The 12,594-nt window shown below is 45.0% G+C and overlaps 1 protein-coding gene across 1 annotated transcript in view; it reads right to left on the bottom strand.

The window, feature by feature from the left end:
* LOC306826212 (tensin-3-like) overlaps positions 1-12,594 on the bottom strand; it is a 32,786-nt gene that overhangs the window by 12,265 nt on the left and 7,927 nt on the right. The window contains exons 5-13 of the mRNA XM_079347399.1: positions 11,514-11,578; positions 10,352-10,435; positions 9,069-9,181; positions 8,483-8,543; positions 8,303-8,378; positions 8,058-8,187; positions 7,760-7,825; positions 6,849-6,950; positions 525-1,742 (exon numbers count right to left, since the gene is read on the bottom strand). Of these exons, the coding sequence (XP_079203525.1) occupies positions 525-1,742; positions 6,849-6,950; positions 7,760-7,825; positions 8,058-8,187; positions 8,303-8,378; positions 8,483-8,543; positions 9,069-9,181; positions 10,352-10,435; positions 11,514-11,578 (1,915 nt within the window). The remainder of the gene's footprint in view (positions 1-524; positions 1,743-6,848; positions 6,951-7,759; positions 7,826-8,057; positions 8,188-8,302; positions 8,379-8,482; positions 8,544-9,068; positions 9,182-10,351; positions 10,436-11,513; positions 11,579-12,594) is intronic.

The raw sequence follows: 12,594 nt of genomic DNA, 5'->3' as shown, positions 1-12,594 counted from the left end.
GCTCTCCCCCTCTTCATGTAAGGTGCTGATCCTGGAGTCAGATAGCTGTGCAGACAAGTCTCGACGGCGCTCTTTGCTCAGAAACATACCGAAAACATCTGAAGAGCTGGCAGCAACCCTGCTATTTCTGCCACTAAAACACGCCAGGTGGAAGAGGGAGGGACGGCGAGCTTTGTTAAGTTAACTCTGTCGTGGAAGAGAAGAAAAGGCTGAGGCTGTTTTTTTAGAGGAGCAACGGGTGCTGTAAAAGCAGAGCTGCCAATCATGATTATCAGCATAATCAATGATTTATTTACACGATTTACTGTATACGTCAAAATCACCGTTAACCAATTGATCATTGCAGATCTATCCCGAATATTCATAATCATTCCATATGTATATGTATAGTTTATAGCCATTGTTTGCCATGAATTTCAAACATTTCAAGCAGAAACACTTAGCGGGATCACAATGACTGTCAAAGCTTTCACTTCCATATCAAACACCACCACCACCACTTCCACACTGTCTGATTCTCTCACCTGTCTGTTGTGCGTTTTTCAACGTCGCCGCGTTATTTTCGCTCAATCGGACGTCGATGCCATTCGAGCACTTGGAGGCCGAGCCGTTGGCGCTCGCGCCGCCGCTCTTCTTCACCGAGCTGCTTCGGCTCTTCACCGGCGTGAACGTTGGGTCCAGGTCCATGATCAGCTGGTTGAGCTGGTCGATGGAGTTGTCGATGTCCATCGTGAGCGACTTGAACTCCTCGTCCCGCTTGTTGTTGTTGTTGTTGTTCACCGTCGCCGGTCCTTTCTGCGGCGCTGCGTTTCTCTGACAGTCCGTCGTAACAACTCTCGTGAGGCTATGGAGTTCAGCCGGCAGGCCCGGTTTGGGTGGACTGCTCCCTTGCTTGCTCTCTGAATATCTTTCTGTACCGTTTCCCTCATCGGGCATGTAGATAAACTGTTCCGCAGCAACCATTTGCTGTTGGCGAACCCAGGACTGAGTAGAATAGCTCCCCTGCCTGTACACGTGCTTTTTGGGCACAGGAGCAATGCTGGGATTAGAGGAGGCCACAGAGTTACTCCTCGAGCTCAGGCACCCCCTTTTAGCTTCAGCGTAGGCTCTCTCATAGTCCTCCATTGGCGGGGACACGGGCTGGTGGATGTGCTGCAGGCTTTGGTTTTGCTGCTCTTCCCCCCCTGGACTCCCAAAACCATCGGACAGCAGAGAGTTCTGGCTGCTCTTGTGGCAAGAGGACGACAGAGTCCCTAAGCTGTCCACACTGTGCAGATCGTGAGCCGTGATGACCTCATCATCCAGGATGTCAGTTTCCCTCTCGCGGGGCCTGGGGTCTCCGTGTATGAGCACCTGTGCTGGGACCACCTGCTGGACGAGCACTCGATGGCCTTGGTCATCCATCGCCTCCAAAGAGGGGTCCTCGAGACCAAATTTGCTTAAGAGCCGCTTCAGCTGGACTTTCTCCTGTGAGCTGGGGCCTTCTTTAGGCTTGACAGTGGTGGTGGTGGTGGTGGTGGTGGTGGAGGTGGCGGTGACAGGCGTGGGTCTGTCCGCCCATAGAGAAGTGCTTGACAGTCCAGAGTCACTGCTGACGGAGAGGGCGTGGTCGCTGTGGTCGGGGCTGGAGGTGGCGGAGGTGGTGCGAGCCCCGCGGCCAAGCGTGGCCTCTACTCCTTCTCCTTGGCTCGGGATCCTCTTGTTCACCGCTTTGTCCTGGGCTAGGCCTTGAGAGCGTGGCGCTGCAAAATAGAAGAGATGCAGCGCTTCATACATTCAGCTGGTATCGGCACACATACGCACAAACAGGAAGCAAGGGACACACACACACACACACAGACGAACACACACACACACACACACACAGACGAACACACACACACACACACACAAGCACACTCTTAACAAGTACAGTCAGGTTATCCCACAAACTAAATCATTCCAGGTCTGTTATTAAGGAGGTGCAACCCGTACAAACACACATCACCTGACAAAGACAATACAAACAAATACAAGACCACAAAGATCGATGACATCAAAACATTGACAGAACAGAATGTAAATCATTTCAATAAAGTGAGAAAAAAATCGCCTGATTAAGAGAGGATACCCACATCATTCAAATACCTATTTTGTGTTTTCTAATTCACGTGCATCTCCTGTAAGCTGTAAAGGAGCTACATAGTTACAGATGCGTTTGGACAATCAGGTAGGATTTTTTTTTTTTGTAAGTTGCTCCAAGAGTCAGACGGCGGTGGATCCGCGGCGTCTGACCCCGGCATTCCTCACCATGCTGTGATTAAGCCTCCCTACTCCCGCTCAACTGCCCCTTGACCCCCAGCATATGTCCAAACAACCCTCCTTAATCCTCAGAGGTAACAGGAAAAATCCCAGGAGTCAGTCTTTTTTTTTTGCAAGGCAGAGTCACATCCATGACAACATAAAAAAACAAACAAAAAATAAATAAATAAAAAAAAAGTTAAGCCTTTGTGGACTTACTGAAAATGAAGGCAGGAGGGGGAGAGGAAGACGTGAGCAGCGTTGCCAAGTTCAGTAAAACTTGCTGTTTCACTGTCACTCTCCCTGTTCCCCAACAAAAGGGAGCTGGAACATGACCCCGATGCTTCTCCCTCAGTCTACCGCCTTAAGTGCTTGGCTCTCAGTCAAACCATGACTGGAGGATCTGAATACCAGACATGCATGATAAAAAGCTCCCCCCTTCTCCTCCTCCTCCTCCACTCAGAAAAGCTCCTGTATGTATCGTTGGCCCCCCTCGTCCTCCTCCTTCTCACACAAACACACCAGTTGAACCAGCATCCAGCCTTGAGCGGCCTCTGCTCAGGTCTCCGTGCAGGTCACCTCCAGTGGGAGTTTTCCCAGCAAATCCCTTTAGTAACGTTCCTCCTTGCAAGGTGCAAGCAGGTTTAAGGACAGATGTTTCTCCTCTTACTCAGCAGCGGCCATCTTTCTCAGTCAGCCCTGTCATCAACCTGCCTCCCCTGTGCTTTCCTTCCCCCTCCTGTCCACTCATCTCTTTCAAGGAGGGGCGGAAAAAAAAACAACCTCTTACCTTTACCTCCATTGCCAGGTGAGTACAAAATACAATCCCAGGTGCGGGTGAAACAAAACGTACAGAGAGGAAGAGGCAAAAAAAAAAAAAAAAAAAAAAGACACGTGAGAGGACGCGGTTTTTCAAGCAGCAGATGCTCAGGGTCAAACCAAAAGAGTTCCAATGAGTTGGCCCTGTTCTCTTCCTCTGCTGAGAAGGTGAGAGTGTTTGCACTCCACACAAGGGGGGGGGGGGCCTTGAGATCTCCAAATAAGGGCAGAGGAATGTAAACAAGTGGGGCGGGGCTTAAGTATGTAGGCGGAGCCGGAGGAGAAAAAGTAACCTGACCTCCTACCCTGCATAAGGGGACTACCCCACGAGGGAGAGAAGGGGGGAGGAGACGAGGAAAGAATCAGAGAATGAAAACAACATTCCTGCAGCTCCAGACTTTTTAGCTCTATAAAAAAAAGATACTTTTTAATTAAAGCAATTCTCCTACTTGGTGCTCTGGGCAATTTTCATTAAAAAAAAAAAAAAAAAGCAGCAGCGATGTTGTTTTTCTCTCACTCGTGTGTGTCATGGAATTGCAAGCCTGCCGCTCTTGTGTACAATGTTGCAAAGAAACAGATGTTCCCCACGCTCAATTATGGGCTTCAGCAATTGTTTTTCAAACTGTTGCACCTACTGGGATTGCACTCACATTAACAAACGCCTCAACTGGTTAACCAAGTATGTTCTTCGCTCAGGAGTCTGTCAAATCTTTTCTTTATCTGCCGTTCATCATGTTAGTTGTTGTGGTCAGGTCAATCCCAGAAAACCAGAACTGTTCCTCAAACCGCTCTCACATCACAGGAGGAGGTCTTCATGTGTATCGCTCTGCAATTACTCAACCTTTCCGTTCCTGCCTGACAACCCCTAGAATACCAAAACTGTGAGTGGAAAGCACAATGATGATCATCATCCGTTTTTGTTCTCATGTCCAAGCTTCTACATGCACTCGTGGAGATGCGTCTCTTAAAACCGTGTACAATTTAAACGAGACGCACTGTCCACAGAGGGGAAAAAAGGCGGAGAGGAAACAACATATGAATTTTTAATGAAGCGACTGTGGCTGTAAACTTTCTTTGCCATTCTCCAAACACGAAACAAACATCTTGAAAATGTCCACCGTATTTTTTTCAGAAGCATCAGTGAAATCATGTGTTTCACAGGGACCGACAACATTTTATTTTACTGATGTTTACCTCTTATGAATACATAAACAGATAAACTGATATTTCTGGGGCCGCGTGAGGCGTGATAGCCTCGTGGTTTGTTTGCGTGGCCCAAGTACAGAGGCTAAAGTCTTCACGAGCGTCTGGTCCAGCTCTCTCTCTCTCTCTCTACCTGACAACAAGCAGGAAGATGTGCACACAAAGTCGCTCTTTTTTCTTCATTCAACGACGCCCCTCCCTCTCTACCACTTCCACCATCTGCCAGCTCTGGGGATCAGCTGATTGCGTGCGTCTTTAAGTAACGAGCCTCCGCGATTCTGCCACAGCTTCTCTCAACTCAACCAACGCGCTCAACTTTTTAAAAAAATCGGTTCTCTCTCTTCCTGTGGTCGCTTTGTCATTTCAGTGCGATCGCCGCGCCCTTTGACCGCCCCGATCACCTCTCTTCCAGCTCAGTAGAGTTCAGATACAGCCTCAGAAAGCCTCTCCTCATCACATCCACCATCAGTGTCTCGACTCCATAGTGGGGGAATCTGATGGCAGCCTCGCTACGCCTTTAAATGCATGAAGTCCTCATCGTGATGGAGTCAAAAAAACATGTACCTTGCTTGATTTTTCATGTGATGGTGAAAAGGTTTTAGTCAATTGCCAAACGTTCAGTTCATTTAATCAATAGCCGCTGTCCAGCCATATTTGGTTCTCCATTATGGCAAGTTGAAAGTAAAGTCAAAGCCAGCCCAAATGTTCATGTGGGATTGGGTTTAGTTATAATGGAACAAAAGAGCAAAGAAACTTTTATACCAACTGCATGTCATAACATTGTTCTTTATTTGAAACTGTCTTTAAAAGCAGTCTTCCAGCGTTGTCTTAATAGACTTTTCTTTTGACTATTATTGTTTGACTTTGTTGATCATCTTAGCGAGACGACCAAACCGTTTGAATCAGAGCTCAATTGTACAAAACAAAGCGAAAGCTGCCACGAGAAAGCCAACGGCATGGTCCAATGTAAAGCAGAGTATAGAGGATATTCAGGTTTTCTGTGGAATTGCTTGATGCCATTACAAAACATTTTCTCTTCAAAAAGCAGCAAATCATGCCCGACTAAACACCACCGAAGGTAAGCAAATGAAAAAATAACGTGTTTGGGTTAGGCTACCCCTGAATAGTTAGTACAGTTAGGGCTAACTCTTTTACTTATGAATAATAACTAACTCATAGCTACTCTTCCACATCAGCTGTTAGTGAAGCGACACAAAGACAATAACTAACTTTCACAGTAAAGCGAAGAAAACAACCGTTCTGGAAAAACACTCCTTTAAAATTCAACTCCTAATTAACACGTGGGGATGAACACACTCTCATAGACGGGCCATTGAAGTAAATGAGGTTTTCTTTTCACTCCTTTAGCACTTCTGTGGCAACCGCTTTTTAGACTTCCTCCTCCTAAACCTTCCTCTGACTGACAGCTTCTCGGCAGGCCGCCCTTGGCCCGCCAGACGACTGGTGGTAAGTAGATGTAGAATTCCAACGCAGCTCTGAGTCTTCCCTCTCAGATGTAGTGTTTACATGAGAAGACAAAGCTGTAAATATCCCACATCAATGCTCTGCAATCAAGGCATGGGGAGGGGGGGGTGGGTGGAGAAAAAAAAATGGCTCCTTTGTTGTTGCCTTTGCTTTTCTTTGATGCATTCTTAAATCGTGGCGTTTCACTCTTTCATTTCATTCCCTGGGGTTTATCGTAAACAGCTATATATGGACGTGTTGGGCTGTTTTAATTGAAAATAAAAAAAGAAGGCAGCTCATTTTCCTCAAGTTGAGCCTTGCTTATAAAAGACACTGAATGGATACTTGGGAAAGGGTGGATCTCTGTTTTAATGCAACCACCATGTTGCTCTATTCTCGGAGGTTGTTGTGAATTCTGTGGTTGAGTGCAGAGCAACGACCGCAGCTAGGACGGGACGCTCCGACAGGATGGCTCTGAGTGTGAGTCTGTGTGTGTTTGTGCACAAAGGGGTGAGAGTCAGTGTGTGTGTGTGTGTGATGGTTAAAGCATGCCTATTCATTTGATGAAACAACAAAATAGAAAATCTCTTGAGAACTAACTGCTCTTCCTCTGAACTCAGCATTCCCTTCTCACACACAACTCTCCTCCCATATCCTCCGCACGGAAAAAAAAAAACACGGTTTGTCATTCCCAACATACTCGCAACCTTCAAGTAAATTTTAGCTTTCATTTCCTTTCCTTTCACTAAACCAAAATAGAAGTCTTCCTACCCTAAGGGCCTGGATTTTTTAAGCCCCACTCATGAGTAATAACTTTTGTTATTGACGACTGACACATAAACAGAGCTCGAGGTGAGTGTGTGTGTGTGCATGTTACTGCAAACACGCTGCAGTCCCGACGTGCCATAAAGCACAGGACCCGTCATGCCGCCTTTATTCCCTGAGAGACACTTTGTGTTTACTTGTAAAACACTGATATTTTCACTCTCATCTGATTCATTAAGCAGAGCTCGTCGATGTCATAAAAGAGAGTCTCGTGAGTCATGTGGTGACTAACGCCGAGCGATGCAAAGTAACCGTACCTTCACCGTCACAGATGTTCTGGTACGAGTCCCAGCGGATTAGTGGGTCCGCTGTGTTGTAGTCCACAAGAACATCGGCCCCGTTTTGCCACCTGTCAGCACCTAGAGCCAGAAATAACAGACACTGCATCAAGGGTTTTTACGGTTCGACACAGCGGGTCAGAACGAATACAAGCCAGTGTTATGGTTGGAGTAATGTTGTTCATGGCTCGAGGGGAGACAAAAGTAGGAATTGTGTTTACACATTTTGAGGATATTTGAGGTTCTATCAACAAGTTGTGATCCTTTTCTTTTAAAATTGTGAAGAACTGTAAATATTCCTCATGAACGCACGTTACGCCACGAACAAAAAGATAAAAACTCGAGGAATGTTGTGGAAGAGACGGAAGTCCCGCTTGCCCTCTTTTTGTCTGCAAAAGCATTTATAAAGTGGACGTGATCAAACTACTCCTGTACAATGAATCCCAGCATATCATGGAGAAAAAAAAACAAAACAAGAAAAGTCATTAAAAAGCTATTTTTTACCAGAGTTCAGTTTCAACCACATGGCCACATACCCCGATAAGAATATTGAACTTTTTTTTTTCCCAGATTGGTGTTTTTTTTTTTTGATGAACGCTGAAGCAAATATTAACAATGCACAGTACATCTGGCAAACATGCAGAGACGCACATCGTGGTTTCATTCTGCGACAGTGCATGCTGTGCTTCTTTACCTCTTTGTCAGCATACTCTTCACACTACATTTCCCCTCTGCAGCATTCCACATCCCCTCTCACCAGGGGGGCCGAGCGGGGAGAGGAAAGCACAGGACTGTGCAATGAAAACCGGAGAAAGCTCTGCGTCTGCTTTTCTAACTTACAACCGCTCTCGCCAGGAAAACAAAACATAACTAGAGGTTTGGGAATCTACCTGGGATCCTCTCCGGTCCCTCGGAGAACACCAGCTCCACTTTACCGTAATCTGGAAATCTGGGATCTGGAATATGGAAGCACAAAGGGATCCCATTAGTGTGGCCATTCAAAAAAAAAAAAAAAGATGAATTGTGTGAGAATAGTATTACACTCTGTACACGTAACATGTTTTGGAAAACAAAATGATCAGTCTCAAAGTGCCAAGTCTAAATTAAGTGCAGACAGGGCCCAGCAGTGGAGTGAACTCGACGCAGCACGTCGAGACCTGTTCGCAGGGTGATTTTATCCAGGTCTACCTTTGTTGGCAGTCTCCATGTCCTCTTTCTCAAACATCAGGTTGTAGCCCTGCACTGCTCCCGTGTGGAACTGCAGCCGGAAAATGACTTCACGCTCGGAAGTGATGTCACTCTTGTGATAACATTTAATCTACAAAAGTAAACAGGAGAATATTTTTTTTTACGACCAGAGGCAACACTGATTTCTGATTCAAGGAACTTTCCAAAGGCAACCTCTGTTGTTTTTTTTTTTTTTTTAAACTTACCATGATGTCTCCTTTTAGAAGCTGGGCAGGCTCCAGGGTGATGCATACACGGTCCCTGTGTGTCGGACCAATGTGACTAAAACAGAAAAAAACGAAGAAGCCAGTCAAGCGAGCACAGACACATACAGACAACATTTATGATTACGATAACTAAAGATCCACCAGGTGTTAACTACTTACTAGATACCAGAAGAATACACTGCCTGCATCCCCTGGTAGACCCTGATGTACGGACGACAAACTGAAAAGGAAGAATTTGTGCATTGATGAAATGACCTAAAGTAACCCGTCGGTAATTCATGGGTTGCTTCTTAAATTGTTTTCCTCACACGTGACCAGCTCTTGTTGTGAGTAGCAGCTCTCAGCTCTACGATGTGATCTCTGTTGTTTCAGTATCATTGGCTATTTACATGCAAACATTTGATTTTATTCTCATGAGTTCACTGGGAACCCTTGAATCTTCATTCATTTTGCTTATGTAAAGGCCTCTATCTGTCTGAGCATGCATGTGTGCCAGGAAAAGAGAACGATATAAAGCACATATATAAGTCTCCATCATGTTTACTGCCTCCACTCTGATGTGGTTGTGTCTGGATTCTTTTAATACTGTCATAGTTGCAGCAACGGCAGTTTTATTTGCCGTCGCAGCTGTGTGTGTGTGTGTGTGTGTGTGTGTGTGTGTGTGTGTGTGTGTGTGTGTGTGTGTGTGTGTGTGTGTGTGTGTGTGTGTGAGAGTGTGTGAAGTAGTAAACAACACGAGTTTAACCTCCAGTGGCATCGAAGTTGGGTATCCCATGAAGGATGATGCAGTGCATGAACAAGGGTGAGGCGTTGATCTTCATGGATCCACTTAAGAGACTGTTGAGGATCCAAACGTACCTGATGTAAAAGCACAGAGGAGGGTTTAAATAACCTGCAAGACCATGAAAAGTAATCCCCGAACAAAACAGTTCATACATCCGAGGCACCAAACAGCCACGTTTATTTTAAGGCAAACTCAAATTGTATGTTGTAATCTGCCAAGCAGTCTTTTTTTCGAAATAAGGTTCTACATTATCATGACTTAGCAAATTATTATTTTTTTTTTTTTTAAAGTTATTTTCCTGAGGCAAAGTTGTTAAGACAACTGCTTATTTTAAACCAAAATCCGGGGAAATGCATCAGTCAAAAAAAAGGAAAAACTATTGAAAAATGCCGAAGACCAGAGAAAAAAAATATGCAGGCCAATCCAAAACAATAATAATTCAACCCCAGAGCACATATAAAGACATGCACTTAGGGGTCAAGGGACGGTTGTCATATTTGGAGAAAGCTAATATAGCAGCTCCCCTTTTTCAGTCTGTAAGCTAACCTATAAATCAGCTCAGCTGTCTTCAGAGGTGTCTCTATCTTCCTGCCTATTTCTCCAATGAACTCCAGACAATATCAGGAGAGTCAGATCTGCACAGTGTCAAGAGCTGCTCTTCAGGCACAACGAGAACATTGTCTGTGTGAAACATGCCACATACACAAAGTACTATATTTGATTCAGGTGAGTTTTTTTTTTTTCTTGGTAGATTGTGCAGGAAGATTGAGTATCTGTAATAATGGCCGTTTTTCTGTTGATTTCAACGTGACATACATTTGAATTAGAAAGCAATCAAACTGATTGATGTCACCAGCAGGCCCATATAGTCACTCATCCATGTTGCAATTGATACACATTGATTTCACACAAAAATGAGGTCAAAACTGTGTTAGAAAAAAAAAACTGAGGATGGAAAAAAAAAAAAATGCAGTTCCTCTGTGCCAGAGGCATCAGTGTGAGCCATGTGGATTCACAGGGATAGGATTACACCACATCAGGATGGGGTCCCATTCACATTACAAACATCAACAATGATGAGCTTTAAAACAGAAAAAACAAAAACAGGATATGTAGAGTTTGGTATTGAATCAGGTGGCTTTTAGAGGACATGTGTGTGTGTTTAGATGTTGGTCAACAAAGCGGCTCACAGGCAGCACATGGACTGACGTGTGATGCCAGACAGGAGGTTGTGCTTTAGTTACCGTTTCTGTGAAGGTGTCATCAGAGCTGAGACCTTATCATCATAGTATTTCCTCATTGCAAAGCGGTCCAATGCCTGATCAGCACTTCAGGGGAGACAGAGAGACACATTAAACGCTTTAGGTAATTATGACTCAGGAGGGAGATCTTTGTTTCACTCTGCTGCTCCATAATTGAACGGTGTTAACCCTAACTTGAATAAGGACAACACACACACACACAACCACACATATATAAACACGCATAATGGACAAGAGTGAAAGTCCGCGGGAGACAGGGGATTCCAGCAGAGAGGAAGAGAATGCCAGCCTTAAGTAAACAGGGAGGGGGAGAGGAGGACAGAGAAAGGCCGGAGTGTGTGCACAGCTCTGCTATTCAGACAGATCTTAAACCAACAGACGCTGCAGCCTTTTCACCAAAGCTCTGTTTCTCTCTCGTTGAACCCTCTCTCTCTGCTCCCCCCCGTCCTCCTCCACTGATTCTAGTCTGTTGTAAATCTGCCACATTGTTTTCCAATCTCTGCCTTTCCTATCTGTCTTTATACGTGTGCCTTACCAATCCAGTTGTCCTCAGCGGGACAAAAACAGAGAACGAAAAAAACAGAGGCTCATGCCACAATGTGACTTCAGTGTGCAAAAAGGATCGACACATTGGAATATCACCAGGAAGGCCCTCCAAATGTTTGCTGCACTTTTTTTTTTTTTGACTTTCGAGCTCAGTACTGAACCCACCTCCATCAAATTAAAAGCCTGCCGACGGTTACCAAATCGGAATCGTTTTTCGTCACGATGAATAGATATCATGAATCTGACACTGTGGCCAGGAGCGATCCCAGTCACTAACATGTTTCCACGTTGATTCACGTAACTCAATACAGGATGATTCATGGCTTTAAACGGTGCGGTTTTTCTTTGGATTTGAAAAGCGTCTGCCTATCCTTGACTCACTCTCTGAATCACCTTGTCCCTAAATCAAACGGGGGGGAAATAACTCAGCCGTGGTTAGGGGATGACATTGCTTGTGATAGATGAAAGGCCTTTAAAATGCTGTGGGTTGTTGTCAATTTTCAACTGCAGCCAGGATTGGGTTATGTCAAATCCCGACTTCGGAGCAAACAACAACATTTTATGCAACATGACAAAAAAAATAAGAGGTATTGGTTACCTGGCTGATACATCGGTGAAATGAACGAAGGACGAAATTACAACACCGATGCGACCCTTGCCGCCCTAAAGAAACAAAAGAAGACAGGAGAAAAATCACAACACACACAACACAGTTTTTTAAAGCCTCAAATATGCATCGTCTCAACTGCTGTCCTTGTACGCGTGTGTGATGGGATCCTACATTTAAAGAAACCATTTCAGTCAACTCAGGAACAAACTCTTTACTTCATTACTTCTAGTCTTTCTTTGTGCTCTCCTTGCTGGGAATAAGTGGGCGTGGCAATGTAGAAAAAGCAGACGTCGCATAGTTAAAGGCACTGATCAGAATTGAGATACATTTGTTAAAGAACATGATGACTGTAGATGGGTTGGTAACTCTATTTATGAAGGTTTACTTTTTTTATTATGCAAGACAGGCAGAGAGAGAGAGAGAGACAGAGAGAGAGAGAGAGAGACAGAAAGAGACAGAGAGAGAGAGAGACAGACAGAGAGAGAGAGAGACAGAAAGAGACAGAGAGAGAGAGAGAGAGACAGAGACAGAGAGAGAGACAGAAAGAGACAGAGAGAGAGAGAGAGACAGAAAGAGACAGAGAGAGAGAGAGACAGAGAGAGAGAGAGAGACAGAAAGAGACAGAGAGAGAGAGAGAGAGAGACAGAAAGAGACAGAGAGAGACAGAAAGAGACAGAGAGAGAGAGAGAGAGAGAGACAGAAAGAGACAGAGAGAGAGAGAGACAGACAGAGAGAGAGAGAGACAGAAAGAGACAGAGAGAGAGAGAGAGAGAGAGACAGACAGAGAGAGAGAGAGACAGAAAGAGACAGAAAGAGACAGAGAGAGAGAGAGTGGGGAACAACATGTGGGAAAGGAGCCGCAGATCGGATTTGAACCCGGGCCGCGTGCTCTCAAGGACATAGGACTCTGTACATTGGGCGTACGCAGTAACCGCTAGGCCACTGCCTTTGCAACTGTAAATCTAACTCAAAACTAAAGAAAAAAAGGCAGATTATAGCAGCAGAAGTGCTAGTTTCCATCTAGGCATGTAACAGAAAAAGACACATCACAAATAAAACAAATAAAATA

This window comes from Symphodus melops (genome assembly GCF_947650265.1).
Source record: "Symphodus melops genome assembly, chromosome: 7".
Lineage (NCBI taxonomy): Eukaryota > Metazoa > Chordata > Actinopteri > Labriformes > Labridae > Symphodus > Symphodus melops.
The sequence above is the reverse complement of the archived record's forward strand: the minus strand, read 5'-3'. Positions and strand labels throughout refer to the sequence as shown.